The sequence below is a fragment of the Entamoeba invadens genome (genome assembly GCF_000330505.1).
Source record: "Entamoeba invadens IP1 unplaced genomic scaffold scaff_1105074725707, whole genome shotgun sequence".
Taxonomy (NCBI): Eukaryota; Evosea; order Mastigamoebida; family Endamoebidae; genus Entamoeba; species Entamoeba invadens.
In genome coordinates this window covers 199484-218817 of record NW_004443506.1, presented here as the reverse complement: position 1 = coordinate 218817, position 19334 = coordinate 199484, and the positions used below count along the sequence as shown (strand labels likewise).

The 19334-nt window shown below is 31.4% G+C and overlaps 10 protein-coding genes across 10 annotated transcripts; 6 read left to right on the top strand and 4 right to left on the bottom strand.

Annotated features, from left to right (window-relative positions):
• Window positions 1–573: 573 nt before the first annotated feature.
• Window positions 574–896, top strand: EIN_129380 (hypothetical protein; the record flags this gene model as incomplete). Its single annotated transcript, XM_004258321.1, has 2 exons — window positions 574–697; window positions 760–896. 2 exons carry the CDS (start codon window positions 574–576, stop codon window positions 894–896), a joined length of 261 nt encoding a protein of 86 aa, XP_004258369.1.
• Window positions 897–1411: 515 nt separating this feature from the next.
• EIN_129370 (glyceraldehyde-3-phosphate dehydrogenase, putative) lies at window positions 1412–2416 on the bottom strand (the record flags this gene model as incomplete). The annotated part of the gene is made up of 1 exon (XM_004258320.1): window positions 1412–2416. The coding sequence occupies one exon, from the start codon at window positions 2414–2416 to the stop codon at window positions 1412–1414; it is 1005 nt and encodes a 334-aa protein (XP_004258368.1).
• Window positions 2417–3447: 1031 nt separating this feature from the next.
• EIN_129360 (hypothetical protein) lies at window positions 3448–5469 on the top strand (the record flags this gene model as incomplete). Its single annotated transcript, XM_004258319.1, has 2 exons — window positions 3448–3837; window positions 3916–5469. The coding sequence occupies 2 exons, from the start codon at window positions 3448–3450 to the stop codon at window positions 5467–5469; spliced, it is 1944 nt and encodes a 647-aa protein (XP_004258367.1).
• Window positions 5470–5704: 235 nt separating this feature from the next.
• EIN_129350 (hypothetical protein) lies at window positions 5705–6511 on the top strand (the record flags this gene model as incomplete). Its single annotated transcript, XM_004258318.1, has 1 exon — window positions 5705–6511. The coding sequence occupies one exon, from the start codon at window positions 5705–5707 to the stop codon at window positions 6509–6511; it is 807 nt and encodes a 268-aa protein (XP_004258366.1).
• Window positions 6512–6805: 294 nt separating this feature from the next.
• On the top strand, window positions 6806–9356 carry EIN_129340 (hypothetical protein; the record flags this gene model as incomplete). The annotated part of the gene is made up of 3 exons (XM_004258317.1): window positions 6806–6926; window positions 6982–8463; window positions 8581–9356. 3 exons carry the CDS (start codon window positions 6806–6808, stop codon window positions 9354–9356), a joined length of 2379 nt encoding a protein of 792 aa, XP_004258365.1.
• A 186-nt stretch (window positions 9357–9542) lies between these two features.
• On the bottom strand, window positions 9543–10358 carry EIN_129330 (hypothetical protein; the record flags this gene model as incomplete). The annotated part of the gene is made up of 1 exon (XM_004258316.1): window positions 9543–10358. One exon carries the CDS (start codon window positions 10356–10358, stop codon window positions 9543–9545), a length of 816 nt encoding a protein of 271 aa, XP_004258364.1.
• Window positions 10359–12561: 2203 nt separating this feature from the next.
• EIN_129320 (hypothetical protein) lies at window positions 12562–13773 on the bottom strand (the record flags this gene model as incomplete). The annotated part of the gene is made up of 1 exon (XM_004258315.1): window positions 12562–13773. The coding sequence occupies one exon, from the start codon at window positions 13771–13773 to the stop codon at window positions 12562–12564; it is 1212 nt and encodes a 403-aa protein (XP_004258363.1).
• Window positions 13774–15294: 1521 nt separating this feature from the next.
• Window positions 15295–15837, top strand: EIN_129310 (hypothetical protein; the record flags this gene model as incomplete). Its single annotated transcript, XM_004258314.1, has 1 exon — window positions 15295–15837. The coding sequence occupies one exon, from the start codon at window positions 15295–15297 to the stop codon at window positions 15835–15837; it is 543 nt and encodes a 180-aa protein (XP_004258362.1).
• Window positions 15838–16972: 1135 nt separating this feature from the next.
• Window positions 16973–18388, top strand: EIN_129300 (hypothetical protein; the record flags this gene model as incomplete). Its single annotated transcript, XM_004258313.1, has 3 exons — window positions 16973–17212; window positions 17261–17491; window positions 17738–18388. The coding sequence occupies 3 exons, from the start codon at window positions 16973–16975 to the stop codon at window positions 18386–18388; spliced, it is 1122 nt and encodes a 373-aa protein (XP_004258361.1).
• A 223-nt stretch (window positions 18389–18611) lies between these two features.
• EIN_129290 (hypothetical protein) lies at window positions 18612–18947 on the bottom strand (the record flags this gene model as incomplete). Its single annotated transcript, XM_004258312.1, has 1 exon — window positions 18612–18947. The coding sequence occupies one exon, from the start codon at window positions 18945–18947 to the stop codon at window positions 18612–18614; it is 336 nt and encodes a 111-aa protein (XP_004258360.1).
• Between the last annotated feature and the right edge of the window lie 387 nt (window positions 18948–19334).

Genomic DNA, 19334 nt, shown 5'->3' with positions numbered 1-19334 from the left:
TGAGAGATTTTACTGTATTTAAAATTGGTCGAAATAATTATATAATTTATACTGACAAATTTAAATAATGACTAAATTGAAAACAAATGTATAATATCTCAAATAAATTGTGCCTAAAATTTTTGTAAATAAATCTAAAGTTCGAAAAATGTACCTATTTACCGTAAACTTACCTAATGTTTTGGTAATTCAACCTATTTTTATTATAATAATACCTCGAATAATAATAATAAAATCTAATTTAACAAAAATATTACCTCATTATGGTAATTATTCCTAATTGGCAAAAATTATATCTAATTTATTATAATCAATCTATTTTATTAAAAAAAACATCCTTTTTAACAAAAAATCCAACTAATATTATAAAAAAATGACTAATTCAGTCGAAAAAACATCCTTTTTAAACAAACTCCGACTGTATATATATAATATGTTATTAGAGATGTAGATTATAATATTATATATATTTTAATAATATGATATATTTAATAAAAATTTCCTAAATAAAAAAAATGAAAAAGAGAAAATGAAGGGTTGAACTTAAAAAGAAAAAGATAAAAGTAAAGTCACATGGAGGAGGCTAATATTTCGGAAAAAATTAATTTAGAGACACAGTCACTTAACGAGGAGATCAAGAGATTGATGTCAAGTTACCAAAATGAGAAGCAGGAGTGTGACGAGTTACAAAAAAACTGTTTGTTTCTTTCACTTTTGAAACACGGCGTTTGCACAACAAGTGAACAACATGACAAATAGACAACGAACAACTCGATGAAATTCAACGAATTAAAAACGCAATTGAACTTTTCGAAAAAAACCACCAACAGGTCGAGGCTAAAATTAAGCAGACAGAAGATGAGATTGCCACACTTAGGGCAAGACTCGATAAGTGATTGTGTTTTTTCTCTTTTTTTATTCAATATGTTTTATAGTATTGGTATAGTATTTTTTAATTTACTATATTGTTAATTTTAGAATAAAACCTTTTTATTACTATAATTTAGTATTGTTTATTATTATTATAATTAATTAAAAAATGTATTAAAAAACAATTGTATTATTATTATTGAGTAATAATAATTTATTATTGCAATAATTATTCAAATGATTATAATAATAAATGTTTTAGATTTATTACTTTATAATAAGTAGTATAATTATAATAAATAAAACAAAATAACATTTTATTTATTTCTATATATATATATATAATAAATATATCGGTCAAAATTATTTAGACTTTTACCTATTTGTTGTTGATAAAAATTGATTTTCAACCATTTTTACAGTTCAGTACATTATTAATAAAAAAATTAAATTGAATGAAACGAATAATAAATATAGATATAAATATAATAAATATATTACAATATTAATAGAAATAAAAAACGAAGAAGTCTTCACTTATTTAGTGGACCTTGTTAATAATCTGGATGAGATCAACAAGTCTTGTGGAATATCCCCACTCGTTGTCGTACCATGAGACAAGCTTGCAGAAGTGTGGGTTCAAGATGATAGTAGCAGCGGCATCGAAGATGGAGCTTCTGTTATCATGGATGAAATCAGATGAGACGACCAAGTCGTGGGTGATTCCCATAATACCCTTGAGTTCGCCTTCAGCGTATTTAGTGATAGCGGCGTTGATGGCTTCAACGGAGACTTCCTTTTCAGTTCTGACAGTCAAATCGACACATGAGACATCTGGAGTTCCAACTCTGAATGACATACCAGTGAGCTTTCCGTTCAATGATGGGATGACTTTTCCGACAGCCTTAGCAGCACCAGTAGAAGCTGGGATGATATTGCAAGCAGCACATCTGCCGGCTCTCCAGTCCTTTCCGGATGGACCGTCGACGGTCTTTTGAGTAGCAGTAGTGGAGTGGATAGTAGTCATAAGACCTTCAATGATTCCGAATTCGTTGTTGATGATCTTAGCGAGTGGAGCAAGGCAGTTAGTAGTGCATGAAGCGTTGGACAAAACGTTCATTTCTGGTTTGTAAGCTTCAGTGTTGACACCAACGACGAACATTGGGGCATCAGCAGATGGAGCTGAGATGATGACTTTCTTGGCACCACCCTTAATGTGAGCTTCACATTTTGGAATAGTGGTGAAGACACCAGTGGATTCAACGACGTAATCAACACCGAGGGTTCCCCATCCAATTTGAGCTGGATCTCTCTCAGCCTTGACAATGATCTTGTGTCCATCAACTACTAAGTTTCCTTCTTCAACAGCAACGGTGCCTGGGAACTTTCCGTGGACGGTATCATACTTGAGCATGTATTCCATATACTTTGGATCCATGAATGGGTCGTTCAAAGCAACCAACTCAAACTCGGGGCGAGAGAGGATCACTCTTGCGACTAATCTTCCGATTCTTCCAAAACCATTAATTCCAACTTTGATTGCCATTCAACTGATGCTTCTCCTTTTCTCTACGAACTTTTTATTGTAGCTTCCACGTTGGGACACTTCATCGTATCGATAGAGGTTTGTTCGTCCCGATTTGTACGGATTTTTGAAAGAAAAATAGAAGAGAAGGAAGAGGTTATGAAAGGGTTTTAGAGTTTTGATGTTCATAACAAAAAGACAAATAACGGTGATCTCCCGTCCGATTGCGTAAATGGCACGCGTTATTATACTTAAGTAATAAGAAATTTTTTATCCACCAGGTGCTTGCGTGTCTTTCTATTTCAATATAGTTTTTTTATTAATTTCAAAATTATTCCGTAAAATTCCTGTGTTTAATAAAAAATAAAAATGTACTCTGTGTTATTCATCGCATTTTTACTAAAGTCGATATTAGTATTACCATACAGTTTAAACTTTGTTTTTTCTAATATAAAAGAAGACATTTTTACTTCGAAAAATACTTTGAAGTTATGAAAAAACTAATTTGGCTCATTTGATGTGAATAAATTAACAAAAACGAAATCTATTTTTATTGGAACTTTGTAAAACCAAGTTAGAAGCCCAATAACAGATTTTACTATTCGAAATTAAATGTATATTATCATTTTATTATTCAAAAAATCAACAAAAAAACAAACCTCAATCTCCGAAAGGTATTTTTTAGTTTCAACAACAGAAATTATCGTTTGTTGTATTTCTTATATAACTATATTCAATTATTATTATATATTTGTATAATACAGTGATCTGAATAATTAAAACTGAATATTATAATACGTCATTGTTTTTAACTCTTTAGTTATAAAACAAATATTAAATATATAGTATTTAGTATTAATAATGGTATTGATATTTATAATAATTAATTAGAATAATTAATTTTCATCAAATAAATAAAATATTTGAAACAAATTTTAGACTAATAGTAAATTTTATTATACTTAATTAGTTTAATATAACTCACCAACAACTATGTTGTAATAATAACATAATAACAAACAGATCTTAATAACTTTAAAAGAAAAAACGGAATGTCACAAGACGAAATCCTACAGTCGAGTTTGTCAATGAATGACGTCTCGGTGGTCAAAGAACTATGTCGTGTGTTTGGTGTTCCCCCACAACGCCGCAAAGAGGTGTACACCCTTTTACTCAACCCATTGCCACAAACCATCGACCCGACAAAAACGGTCTCTGTCGATCAATTTTTGGCACTGTATACCCCCTTCTATCAAAACACTTTAACTGAAACAACACAGCAACTTGCGTTATGTATTGGCAATTTAAAAGGCGACGAAGTCGCCTTGGCACAAATTCTCCTTCCATTGTTAAGCCTCAATATTTCAAACGACATTTTAGTTGGAATAACACAGAAGATAACGAATGTGTATATCCCGCTTGTGTTAAAAGAGAACGAGAAAGTTTGTCACTAGAGTATAATAATATAGTTTAATATAGTATAGTTTAATATAGTATAATATAATTTAAATAACACAGAGGTGACTAAGGGACTTACAACACTCTTTCTGTTGTTACTCCAATACCACTGTCCAATTTTGTCCAAGAAGTTAGTAGAAATACGAGCCGACATCACCCAGTTCATATTAAATAAAGTGTGCACGCTTTCGTTGAGTTTGTTCAAAACGATTCAAGGGAAGTTGAAAGCATTTGACGCCATTTTACTCTCCACTGACCAAATTTTGTTCTTCTTTGTCGTGTTGAGCCATGTCATCTTGTTACAGAAGAATTTGGTCCAAGCACAGAACAGCGAAGAAGTCATTTCCATATTAGGGAATGGAATAGTCGACGATGAGATAGATGTAACGATTGCATATGCAAAAGGCCTTTCAGGGAATACGCCCATTTCCGTCACAAAACAAATCTTTGCTTGTTTGAATGACTCACAACAATATGAGAATTGGGTCTATGAATCAATTAACACTGCGCCTGTAGTTTTAGTGTCACCAAAAGACATTTTCAATGACAAGAGTACCCGTGGACTCAATTTGTTCTTTATAGATGGAAGAAAGAAAGAGGAACATCTTGGGGGGACGATACCTGGTGCACTTAACATCGACGCAGAAACGTTTGAAACGGACCCTGAGAGTGCACTGAAGTTATTTAAAGACATCGAGGCGATGAAAAGAGGGATGGTCCATATAGTAGTGTTTGGAGAGACGGACCACAGAAACCAAAAGGAAAAGATCCAACAAGTAGTGATGTGGCTAGTCAAAAATGGGTTCTGTAGAGTCTCTGAATTGCATAATGGGTTCTATGGGTATCACTATCTGTTTGATAATGAAAAGGGATATACTATTGAAAACCACTCAATTACACAATGCACTGTATGTCGAAGACAAGGAAAGGAAGGAGTCAATCACTTGATCAAAGCAACGGAAAATGTCGGGAACAAAGCGTTTGAGTTTGCTAAAGGGTGGTTTGGCCAAGCTGTTGCGTCAATGACAGCACAACCGACTACTTCGAAAAATACCGTCGACGTGAAAGACCTTAAACCCACAAAACCAGTTGATAGTAAAATTATAGTAAAAGAAGTTAAAGAAAATGAAGAAGGTGTTAAGGAGATTAGTAAACCACAAATATTAGTGGAAGACAAAGGAGAAGAGAAACACAGTGAATCACCAATTGAAAAAGAACAAAAAGAAGAGTCAAGTCCATCAAAACCAGTCGAACACAAAGAAGAAAAAACTGAAAAGCCAGAAGAGACGAATGAGAGTCATGTGTATGAAGAATTAATGGAGAAGAACCTTCACATGACTGGAGAAATTATTACTGAAAGCGATATAGAGAAAGTAATTGTCATAGCAACATCCCGTGAAATGATTATTATTAAAGGAGAGACGGGGAAGCATACTCTTGTGAAGAAGATCCCACTTGCATTACTCAAGAAGGTATCTATGAAGAAAGCAACTCCTGATGTCCTAACTTTTAATGGCGTGCCACCTCACTTGCCACTTACTATTAAGTTTGAGAAGGTCCACGAGTTCTTGGAATTTTTGAAGACTCGTTCGGGTAAGAAGGATCAAAAGAAGTAACTTTTTTTATTAGTATTTATTTTATAGTTTAATTTATAACAATTTTATTATACTCTTCTAATTTCACAAAACATTTTATAAAACTGGTCAAAATGTTTTTCAAAACTAGTTCATAAACCAATTGTATTAGAAATTTGTTGTATGAGAAATGGCAAGTAAAAATGTATTAATAAGAATAGATAAATTATAGAAAACGAAAAAGAGAGGAAAAAGACTTGCAATTTGTAATTGAGTTATGTCGGGGAAAGGGAAGACAATTCAACCCAAAATTCTGTCGAAAAACACCGACCGAAAACGAAAGTTCACCGAAAAGCCGAAACCTCTTGCCAAGGTGATCCCAAAAACAACTTATACAAAATCAATCCACACCACTTCTGTTGGGACAAAACGAAAGTCCAACGGATTTTCTAAAACCATCGGAGGATACAAAGTTCACATCCCCCCATTTCTGAGGAAAAAGAGCGCTGAAAAACACGTTGAAAAACTTTCAGAAAAACATTCTGAAAAACATTTTGAAACACCAAAACCAATTCAACCCAAAATCGTAATACCAATGGAAACTATTGATATTAGTAAAGAAACGAATAAAGAAACTATCCCAATGGAGGTTGACCTGAATGTCTCGAAAATCGATGCCAGTGGAATTGGAATCAAAAGTGAACTCCCAATCGATTTGAACCAACCGACTCATCTTGAAGTTTCGAACGTTGAGAGCACAATCATCACACGGAAATCAACAATCACAAAAATCACGGATATAGTTCAAAATCAAAATCTCATCGAAAAAGAAGAAGAAAAAAGTATCAAAATTCCCGTCTTCACTAACTTTAACGCACAACTTCCCCTCGCAGAACTTTCCGACGAAGAAAAGGAAAAAATACGACGAAAGAAAAGAAGAAGCTCGTTGACCCCTCTTGACAGCGTGGATCTCAAAAAGGAGAGGTTGTCATCACAACTCTCCGCACCACCAAAAGTCGACTTACAAAAATACAGAGCGTCGTTCTCGGCACGACAAAAGAGAGAGTCGGAGATTGCAAAGTAATTCTATATGTGTCGTTACTTTCTATTTTTTATAAATTATAAAAGATATACTATAATTTATTCTATTACTCCTTAATATTAATAAATTATAATAATACTAATATATTTCTATTTATATAAATTATAATTTAATATAATAATTATAATAATAATAAATACTAATTTCTATCAAACAACTCAATTCAAAAGAACTCATAACAACTTTATAAAGAAAAAGTGATTTCTCAAATATTTAAAAGTATAACAAAACCCTATTAATGATAAAACTTGAAATATTCAATAGATTAATAGATTAATGGAGGAGTGTGCAAACGTAATTTGTAAGGAATTTGTGACGGTGCTGACGGAGTGTTGTGCGACACCACCAAAGGAGACTGACACACTTCAATACTGCTTACAACTCCACGTGATAGCCAGTTTGCTTTTTGAGGGGGGAGAGTCTTCGAATTAAACAAATCGTGTGACACACAGACAACAACAACTTGAATTACTTTGAAATGATGAAGTATTTTTTCGACGCTGTGGAACAACAACAAGAGGGGATGACCTGCAAAATGTTAACTGAGCTCTTACGAGGACTTCACTTTGGGTTTGATCTCATAGGAATGGTCCTCACACCAGCAGAGCTTGGGAAACGCCCTTTTTGTGTATCAATTTTGTATCAAACATATCCCAAAGTGATTGATTATATGGACGCCGAGAATATTTGCGATACAGTCATTCACGCATTTCAAACTAATAAAGATTTGGCGATCAGTTTGATCAAGAAATTTGTCATTCCTAAATCGGAAACACTCAAAGTCATGAAGAGTATCGACTGCACCGGTATTATTCGGTATATGCCGTACGTCCATTGCTTCCCAGACATCTTTTTTGTCATGAAAGAAAATTTCAAAAACTACTTTGCCGATTTGTACTGCGCGTTTTGCACATACGGAGAACTTTGTAAAGCCCAAAATGGCGTCTTCGACGCTAGACATTTCAGTAACATGACAATCAAAAACGACGTCGTATTTCGAAACGCACTGTACGCCACCATTCCAGAAATACATTCTTCGGCGGAAATCGAAATTAAAAGGTACTTGAAGAAAATTTCGTTTGGCGCGGAACTCAAACCGGAACAGATCAAAGATCTCAAAGCGATCGTACATTGCGACCCTAAACGTGTGTTGAACTACTTGATTGAGACAATTCTCGCGTATCCAAATTTTGTTTCGACTGTAGTGAGATTGGTCTCCGAGTTGGACGAGTGGGAAGTCGATTTAATGAATTACCAAATCTGTTGTGAATTGAGCCGCACAATTTGTGAAATGCACGACACGATTATTCAGTTGAAAAATTTGGAAGGGTTGGACGGTGAGTTGGTTGAAATGGCGTTGAAACAAGCGAACACTGCGTTATTGAAAGAGCGGAGTGATATTGCTACAATTTGTCAGTACTTTGGAAGTGTTTGTGGGTATAAAGAAAAGACGTTTGAGAGAGTGTATTGGTGCATTGACAATATCAATTTTGGGGAGTGGGAAATTATTATAATCGAGAATCTTTTGGACAACGTTCCTGAAGCTCTTTTAGTCAAGAAAGTTATCGAAGAAAAGCGGTTGTGTCACTTTGTGAAAATAATGGAATTTGTTATGAACATGGGTAATTGGACGGAGTGGTATGACCGGTGTAGTCTGCTAGAGAGAAGACTGATAAGTTTGGCGAAGAACATTACTACAGAGACTAAAAGCGCATTGATTCAGGAAGTTAAGGAAATGGGGAAATCGATTCGAAAGGAGGTTGTGTGGAGTTTGTTGAGAACAGCGGTACAGACGTCTATGATCACTTCGTTTTCATGGAAACCGTTGATGGGCGTCATTCAAAATGAGGATGAAAATGAGTGTATAGTCCGAGCTAAAATATGGGAGTTGTTCTGGGAATTACAATCTCAAGATTTTGGAATGAGTGAGACAGGTTTGTTGATATTATTGATACTATTAAAATAGAACTACACTTTTTAAAATATAATTTGATCGTTTTTAATACTTTTAAATTATAAAATATAGTATTAAATACAAAACTGATAAGAAGAAATCAAAGAACTTGCAGAATTGCAACGAAAATGTGATGATGAGATTGAGAAGAGTGGAATGGATGTTGTGAATGACGAGTTGGTTCAAAAAATTGAGTTGTATAAAAGACGCGAAAGGAATGAGATTATTTTGCAGAACGTTTTTGAGAAGTTGAAAGATATGATGAGGGGAAATAGTGAAGGTCAAAAAATGTTAGACCGAGTCCTTTGGTTTTATAACACGTGTGTGATAAAGAGAGTACTCCAATCTGCTGAAGATATCAAAGTTGTGTGTGGGTTCATCCGAGTGCTTTTCATGTTTGAAATACCGTTTGTCAACGTTTTGGTTCTGTTAGACAAGATTTTTGAGTGTGGATTTTCGTTGGTCTTTTTTGTGTCAGATGAGGAGGCGAAAAATCTTGGGAATTTTGTGGGGGAACTTGTTGGTTTTGTTTGGGGCTTGTTGGCCAATTTTGAAGAAAGGTGCAGTCGCAATTCTCATCTCTTTGCTGGGAGGCAGTTGTCAAAGTTCGAGATTGACGAGTTGGCGAAACGGTGGGGAAACTCACTTGATTTTAAAATCCGAGCAGCACTATTTTCTGAGCAAAAGAGTGTTGTGGTCAAAGCTCTTTTCTTTTTGGTTGGGTGTAAGTGCCAATTTATTTTCAACGACACAGTTATCTCGAAATTGGAGAGTATGATATCTGAACGAGATTTACAAATACGGCGGTTGGTTAATCAGGTATTAGATGATCTTGAAACGAATAACAAAAGTGTAAAACAAATTCAATGCTGATTGAGTGTTTTTTGACTAGTTTATATTATACTACTATTATTCTATAACATAGTATACACAGCATATTATATTTTAATAGTAATATAATGATATTTTAATAGTTTATTTACAAGTACAAGAGATATAGTAACAATACTAGTACGAATAGTTAAACAGATTTAACTAGTAAAGAATAGGAATATATAATTATTTACATAGCAACACAAGCATTCGAGAGCATTTGACCTTCTTTTCGATAGGTCCCACGAAGAAAGGGTTATAGATACCATTCTCCATTTCATAAAAGTCTTTTACGTGTGGAGAGACACTAATAGTCCCGTCTTTGTCGATTTTGAAAGCGGAGAAACACGTCAACATTGTGTTGTCACTTTTGTCTGGATAAAAGGAAAAGCTTCTCTTGACGAATTTAGTCCTCGAGAACACATTAACTATGCAGTCTGTGCTTTTCTTGGAAAACACAAACATGTTCTGTGAATTAAACGATTGCATCTCAGTCTTGGATATCATAGGAACAAAGTCTTCGTGATAGAACCCAAAAACGTCCGTTTCGGTCATGAAGACAAAAACGAGTTTGCTGTTGCAAGAAACAGTCTCTCGAACATCTCTGTAATCTAACCCAAGTTTAACAGAGTCATACAATGTCTCAACTTTCTTCGACCGTGTTCGAGATGCTATGAATGAGAGTAAAGTAGAGTCTTCCAAAAATGTCCCATCTAAATTGCGTAATTCGGCTTCGTAGAACAATTCTTCCGGCTGTGAAGACGCGTGTCTTTTATCTCCAAATTTGTGGGGATTCTCATTTGTTATTAAAGCATTACCAGATTTCGACTTCTTCAATTTGCTTTGTGGGATGCTCTCGACTTCTAAGACTTCTTTGTCTTTTGAGCGACGGTGCGAGTGGTGTGGAATGATATAATAACTAAATTGAGAGAGACGTGGTGATCGGGGAATGATCACTGAACGAGGGGTTGTACGCTTTGAATCGGAAGGGGAGTTACCCATAGATGTGTGTTTTGGTCGACCAGTTCGACCAGGGTTTATATAGTTTAAAAATAGTATTTTAAAATTAAAATTGTTTTCTATATTTAGGAGGAGGATTGTATTTTTGGAGTAGATTTGAAACTTTTCTAAAATTGTTTTTACAAAAATATATAAAAAATCATAAAACTTCTTTTCAATGATTTTGTGAGATTATTGAATTATAAGAGTGGTGTTTCTGAGCTTTTTATGCTAAAGTAATTATAGTTTTGCCATTGTTTTAGTTTTAATTAAGTTCTGGGACAAATAAATAATTTATTTAAGAGTTTAATAGTATGAAATAATCAATGCTAAATATCAGGATTATTTAGCATTATTATTTATTATTCTTTCACCAATCTCTATTTTAAAGAAACTATATTGATATTCGTTCAAAAATCCATTTTTTAATTACTCAAAACTAATAATAAAAAACAGGTTAAGCTGTAGTTTTTTGTTCGATGCTTTTTTGCATTGTTCTTTTCTTACATTGGTAAATGCTCACTTTGTTACCACAAATAAAACGATAGTTAATATTTATATACATTTTAATAATACTATTATTATATAAAAATTATAAATAGTTATTAATTGTCTGATTTCTGCATTTGGGAGGTGATGTCACTTGATGCCCTATAAATACAAATTATAAAAATAACACAATCCGAAAGTAGAGTTTTCAAAGTTTATTGTTTTGTAATAATATTATTTTGGTTATTATAGAACTTGTTTTTCGTCTCAATAATACAAATCAGTAAAACGCATCTATTTTGGTAGGACAATCTCTGTATTATTGGGTTTTTATTTCTTAATTTATTTTTTAGTCAAGTGGTGAATAAAACAGAAAATATGTTTCTCAGTCTCAAATCGATAAGTTTGTTAAAGTCCTTTTTAATTGTCATGATCTCGTTTGTTGTTAATAATACAGACTTGTTATCGATTAAATCTGGGAATGGCTATTTCCATTTCTTGTTTTCTTTATCAAAACCCTCAAAATTCGCTCTTTTTAGACCTTCATGACAGTTAATCAAACTCATTTTATATTATAACATAATTTTTAAATATTTTTATAATTTAATAATAATTAAATTTATAAATAAATCATCTTCATAAGTTATTAATATTTATTAATATTATTTATAATGTTAAAAAATACTAATATTTAATTATAAAAGATTTAATTCATTTCTATTATTTCATAAAAATATATTTAGCCATATATTATTGATTGTATTTAGTTTTCAAAGCTAAAAAAATGAAGTTCAATAAAATAATTATTTATTAAGCAAAACTATTACTAATTAACTTTGATTATGTACTAAATTATAATAGTAAAAATATAATTGTAATTATTATAATTTTTAATACCCATAAACTTTAGTAAAATTATAATAAAATAAACCAGCATTATCTTAATTATTTTATCAAACTTTCTTCGTTTTAAAAGATTTGTTTGGATCTTTTATGTATGGTGTATTTCCGTTGTGAGTGTTGTGTTTTAGTTCTTCTCAGCATTATATTTCCTCCCATCCCCGTGATACTAATTTCTGGATGCGTCACTACACCAACACTTATTAATATATGTCTTACACTTTTATTCTATTTTCCGGGTCTTGTTCACTCAATATATTTTGTGTGTAAACAATACCCAATGTGGCATCTTCAAAAATTAGACTTCAACTCTTTCTAATTTAATGTTAATATAGTTTAATTCTTATTAAATATATATTATACGAAAATTCGACGAACACAATAGTTTTTAAAAATTGCTTTTTAAAAATTGTTTAATACATCATTACTATTTAATAGTTTTATTTAAGTATTTTAGTGTTATCCTATTAATATATAGTAAAAAAATAAATTAAAAATTTTTAGATAAAAACAGTTATAAACTTCAAAATGTTTTTTAAAATGTTATTAGTTTAATATAAAAATAAATCCATTTAATTCCAATAATCTTACTTATTTGAATTATTATGTGTTATTTAATTTTTTTAAGATACTTTTTATTATCAATAAATGTCAATCAAACATACTAATAAAATTATTATTAATAAAATAATAATTAGTTAATAGATTATTAATTAACAAAATAACTATTAATTTTTATTTTGATAAAAAAACAGTAAAACCTCCTGTTAAAAGAACAAATAATTAGATTTAAAAATGAAGATAAGAGAAATGACACTCACTTGTAAAGTGTCCCTTTTCCGAACTTTGAAAATGAATTGAATTCATTTGGTGTAAAAAACGAATCGACTTGGTCTCTTGAAGTTCTCACGTCGTCGTCGGCCTTTGAGAAATTGAAACCAAAAGTTGGTTCATCCTGACTCATTCTCATTTCTTGATTGATATCTTGACTCATTTTAACATCACCTCTAACAAAATTTGGGAACACGATATTCTCTTGAGGCAAAGGAATTGGATTAATAGGACAAGCGAAGTCGCTTGAAGTCTCCGACTTGACATTTTTTAACTCTTCGAATTGAATAGTATTGATTTGGTTGATTGGTTGATTATATTCAATTTGGATTGGAGTATTTAAGTCTGAAGGAGTGACCATTTGAATAGGTTGAGGCTCTTCATCTAGTAATATGTCGTCATCAGATACACTTTGATACTCGTCCCCATCATCTTCGTCATTATTGATGGCACTCATCATAACATTTTCACACTCAATTGGTTGTTCTATTTTCAAATGAGTTACTGGTTCAAGTACTTCTCCAACTTGTTGTTGAATTTGTTGTTGTGGAATGATTTGTACAAGAGGTTGTGCTATTGAAGTATCCATTAAAGGGTATCCATTCCCTTGATACCTTTCTGAGACGTTTTTCCAGGAGAGTTGTGATGGAATGTGACTTTGAATATCATCAACAAGACGTTCGTCACAAACACATCGGCCTTCTTTGTAATTGGCAACTATAAAATTGTTGACTGAGATCCCAATAGGCTCTATGTCCTTTTGATCAATTATCGTCTTCCCATCTTTTTTCACCGTTGTGATCTTTTTCATCCGAATCGTCTTCTGCGACTTCCGCGTGTTTTTCTCGGAAAACTCAAACCCTAATGTCGTCGCTACTTCAACTAAATCATTGAAGGCTAAAGCTATTTTGTTCCGTTCAAAACGACGGAGGCGCTGATCTGAAGTGTCCGTAATTAATATATTATTCGCTTGGGTCTCAACGTTCTGAGAAAATTGTACCGTCTCCCCATTCAGAACTAACAAATCAACCAATTGGATCTGATATGTCTTCTCTGCTGTTTTCTTCTGCTTTTTGACAATCACTTTCACACCCGCTGTCGCTATTAAGTATATCAAAACCGCTTGTTGAAATGACTCAAGGTTCTTCGATTTTTGTTTGTTTGCGTTTTGCTCATATTTGGGGTCTTTCTCATCCATCTCTAGATTTGGTTTTGTTTTGTTCGTTGTGTTTTGTAAAATCAAAAAACAATTTTATAACATTTTTTGAAGAAAAACATATTGTTTATAATATAATATAATATAATATAATATAATATAATATAATATAATATAATATAATATAATATAATATAATATAATATAATATAATATAATATAATATAATATAATATAATATAATATAATATAATATAATATAATATAATATAATATAGTTTTAACAAAAATGAAAGTATTATAGCTGTTCGGCGACTTTATAGTCCCTTTGAAAATCGCCGACTTTTCAGTGGTCTTAAAAGTCGCTGACATAAATATTTAGTTAAATAACTATTCAAAATACCATTTATCATGTAAAAGATATTGAAAAAAATAAACCATATAAATTTAATATAATTATTATTAAAAAAAGAAATGAAAAAATACCGTCCCAATTATATCTTCTCAAATCATTTTTTAAATTATATTTATATGATTATAATATAACAAATTATAACAACTATTGTGTTTTTACACATTTTTGAGACAATAATGAATATGGTATAATTTATTAAAGTTAATAGTTATTTAGTTCTAAAAGAAGTCGGCGACTTTTGAAGTAACTCAAAAAGTCCCCGACTTCTCAGTAATATCATAAGTCGCCGAACAGCCATTATTATAAATAAGTAAATGATAGTAAACTTTTATTTAATAAAACAACAATTGTTTTATTAAAAAATACTTAAAACAATAGAATAACTATATAATTATGATCATTTCAAAAATAAACTAATAACATTGTTAAATTGTCAAAAACAGTGAAGTTCAAGAATAATGAACAAATAATTGGGGAAGTTCAAAAAAATGTAAGTTTTGGTATGTAGTTTTAAAACCATAAAAATAGCATCACAACCAGTCGAAGAGAAGTTGGCTAATTAAATTGAGTAAAGTATTGAATTTCCAAAAAATGGAAGTTAGATAAATGTGGGGTTAAAGTTGATTGAAATAATGTCTTAATTAAAAAAAGGTATAAATTGTTTGGTTTGTTTAAGACTAAATAATGAGGAAAATCAATCAAATGAAAGAGATATCTTAAATGCTTTAAGCCTGAACAAACTTCATAAAACTGTACATTTTATTTTAAAACATTTTTCCCTGTTTAATACAGTGATATATATGTCATATATTAACATTGCAAAGTGTGTCATTTATTTAAAATATGTACTATTGTTTACCTTACACTTATTATCAAAATCAATGTGTTATAGTCAATCAATACCATGTCTTTTTCGAACGATGTTTTTGCTAAGAGAAATAAAGTACCAAATACAAGGCATTTAAAATGTACAACTATATTTGTTGTTGGTGTCACCACATACTCACTTTTTGGAAAAGAGTGATGGTACTTTTAGTATACAAAAAAGAAAAAGGTTGATTTTTATTGTGTATTATCACGATTTGTAACAAAGAACCATTATGATATTATATAAACGGTCTGATATCTCAATATCCACACAAATACACATGGGAGTTGTACAGTCTTCAATATATTCTACACTGAACAGTCAATCCAATGACTTCGAGCAACTCGAAGAGAACATCATTATTGGTTCTGAGGCTGATATCAAAAAGATGTCGACATACTCAAAGTACACAATAGATGCTATATTAAGTTGTGGGAAAGAGGCTATTCCTTTTTTACCAATACAAGTTGATTACTTACACCTTAACCTCCAAACAAGTAATCATAACATGTTTAAATTATATATAGAGAAAGGTATATCTTTCTTGAATAACTACATCAAGGCTAATAAAAACGTCTTTGTAGTATCTGAGAATACAAGTACTCCTCTGTTGGTCGCTTACTTGATGAACCATTGCAATTACAACTATGATAAAGCACTCGAAATGTTCCAAAATAAATATCATTGTATAAGTGATCCTGAAGTACTTAAACAATTGAGTTTACTTAACCCAACTTCTTATTGCAAAGATACACTCGAACCCAAACTTGACTTTGCTTATGACGAGACAATTAAAGGATCTCCTTTATCTTTCAGATATTAAATGTATTCATTGTTGTTTCATATTAATTGTTTATATTGTCGAATAAATACCATTTCTAACTATCGTTTTTGAAAGTGCAATTAACTATATATTAATTAAACCAATATTTTTATTCAATATAAATGATATGTACTATAAGTCGTGAAGTTACAATTTAAAGTTTTACAATACAATTTGTTTAAACTATTACCAGCACTTCCATTATCAATTAAAGTAATGATTTATTATTACTTTAATTGTAATTAATTATCTTAAATTTCTTTAAGATACAATTAAGAATGATGGCTTGTTGTATTCCAATAAAAAATATGACATGACAATAAGAATTTAATTGTATTACGCCCAATTCTTTAATAGGCTCACATGACTCCGATCAGTTATCTCTCTGAACCATTTCATTGTCCCCGTTTCAAATTTGATGTAAAGAGCTATCCAGTGATTAAAGGATGTTCACTTTCAAAGGATGCCTTTCCATGGTTTATGTTATCCATTAAGTCTTTCATGCATGTTAAAGCAACATGTTGGAGGGAAAATATTACATATAATATCAAAAGTTTTTTAAAACATAATGGAACAATAACATTTTTAAAATAACTGGGTAAAAAAATATATTTTTATTCAATTCAAACTACATAATAACAATTTTATAAATAAACTAATAAATTTATTATATAAAAATAAAATAATAAATATACTATTTAATTATACAACAAATAATTACTTTGAAAAAACAAGAAACAAAAATAAATGAACTAAAAATGTTAAATATAGTTATTAATAATTGGAAAATAGCTAATCAATACTTTTTTCAATCTTTAAAACCACAAAAAAAGAAATATAAACTAAAACAAAACCATATTATAAAGTATATAATAAAACTATTGTAAATTTATTTTTTTTTCTTTTTATTACCAAAACCAAAGAAATTTTTCAGCCTTTTTTTTGATTCTAAATTCCCACGTTTTCATATAAAAAACTCCATTGAAAAAAAAAGATTATTTTAATAATAAAACTTTAACCAATAATTCGATTATGTAAACATCAATTCTTCAAAACGTCAAATTTAACTTTTCAATCAACTTTTTAATAAAAAATGAAATGAGTTTTTAATATAGAAAAACTGTAAATTGTAACAATGACAAAAGCGATTCACCAATTTCAGCTTATCCAACCGAAAATGCAAAATTTGAGTAAAAAGGCGTTTCAAGTTTCTCAAATACTCAAACAGTTAGACGAATCTCTTACTGATTTTATTTTATCTGTTACGGACATTGCTGATAATTACAGTCCAAACAACAATACAACTTCTCTTCAAAATTTAGTTCGACTCATTTTCACAGTGGAGTCCGCACAGAAACCTTCCTTTCAAAAACTTGTTTGTTATATTTTTTTTAACACTCATGAGTAATATAATAACACATAGAGTGAATCATACGGAAAGCTTTCATTTTCATTGGTGGATCAATTTAACTGGGAGGAGACTGTAAGCACTGTCAACGCAATTAAAGAACAACAGCTCCTTGAAATTAATAACATTCACGTGTACAGAAGTCTTACACAGTTTGTTGCTGAATTAAGAGAGTGGGATCCTACTCCTCCCATTTTCATAACTGAACCAAATATTGTAAAATCGTTTGTATATACGGCAGACAGAGTTTGTTGCTCTTTGCTTATTAAATTACTCAAGTATTCTATTTATCTATATTTATAGTTTAATAATAGTGTCACTATAGTTCTATTTTTAGTTAGAATACACTACTGAAGCATCTAACTCTATTTATATACATAATAGAAACTATTGATGACGATATATGACTATCAATTTCGTGGTATTCATTATTTAACATGTGATATATACAAACAAGTGAATATAACAAAATGAAGAGATCATGACACCTAGTTGGTAAAAGAAAGGAAAAAAGACCTTGATTTGGAATTTAAGAAGACACTTCACCAAGCCGTATTGGATGATGGTCGACCTCCAACGATGGTACCTTCGTATATAGAAAGAGTGATGTATCAATTATATTATGACACGAAAGATATGGAAGGAGCATTTAGAGTCTGTTCTGGGAAGACTGAAATGGATGAATATGTGAAGTACTTAAATGTGATTGACATCCGAAGACTGGGGAGTGGATTACTGTCTGGTATTATCAAGAAATTTGTGAGAGAAAGTACAACCCCTATTTGGCCCGAAGTTATTTATGACCAACTTTTAGACATCACAAAACAATTTTCCAATAACGTTCCTTTATGGAAAATGCGTTTTAGGAATTTATATAATGGGGTCCAACCCGAGAACAAAGCGTTCATTGAGAAATTCATTTCTTTATTGTTACGAGTTATTAACAACAAAACATCGAAAATGGATTACTCGGGGATGTCGACATGTGTAGCAGTTGGATTAATAAGAAGAAGTGAATGTGATTATACTGTGAGTATTCAAAACATCGAAGAATTTGCAGAGAAGCAGCGCCTGTCTATATTAGCGTTTAAAATAATGTTAGAGCATGCGAATGATCTCTTTACTGTTTGTATTACAATTTGACGATAACTTCACTCTTAAAAAACAAACAAAAAAAATGACTCTAAGGACTTAAAACTCCGTTTTATAGATAGTGCAAAAGACTCTTTTATAGATCCGAACAACACATATAAAGAAACATTCATTGGAAAGGCGTCGCCATCAAAAAGCATTTTTGGAAGAAAAGGTGTGGGGAAAACAAATAACAAAAAGCGTCAAATAACAATTTCTCCCTTTCGAACTGCTGTTAGTAATTGACTGTACTTTTCGCCGTTTCATAGAAGTCGCGAGCAATTGATTCCAAGTAAGCGGGACTTGTCTGCGTTGAGTTCATCTCGACGTAGCGCATCCCAAACGTCTCTGCGTATAACGTCGCAAGGGTCTTGTTCATGATTTTTGTTTGTTCGGAACACAAGTCGACTTTGTTTCCGATCAAATACTTCACCAAGTTCTTTGGGTAACTGTTTTCGACTCGTGTGATGTTCAAGCGATTCAAATCGGACTCGATGGAATCAAATGCGGTTGGTAGAGTCACATCGACTACATAAATTAGCACGTCATAGCCTAACATAAAGGGGTACATATCTATATCGCTGTGTGTTGGAAGTTCATACTAATGTGTTAGAATGTGTCAAGTCTGCTATTTAATGTGTATGTACAAACCATTGCAAAGTCAATTTTAAAGGACTTTGTTAATAAAGTTGCCATCTCAACTTCTACCATTGTACTCTCCGTACTTGGAGTGTTTTTCACGGTACACAGAGAATGAATAAATGTCGTTTTACCAACGCCTTTCCCACCTACTACTATCATTTTTAAATCACTGAGTGTTAATTAAAATGGTTTCAAGTATAGTTCTGTATTAATTTAAACAAACCCCTCTCGTCGAGTTATTTGATCAGAGGCACTTCTTGCGTCTTTGGTGTCACTTTGCATATACCTTTAAAGTTCTTTCGTTTTGATATAAGGA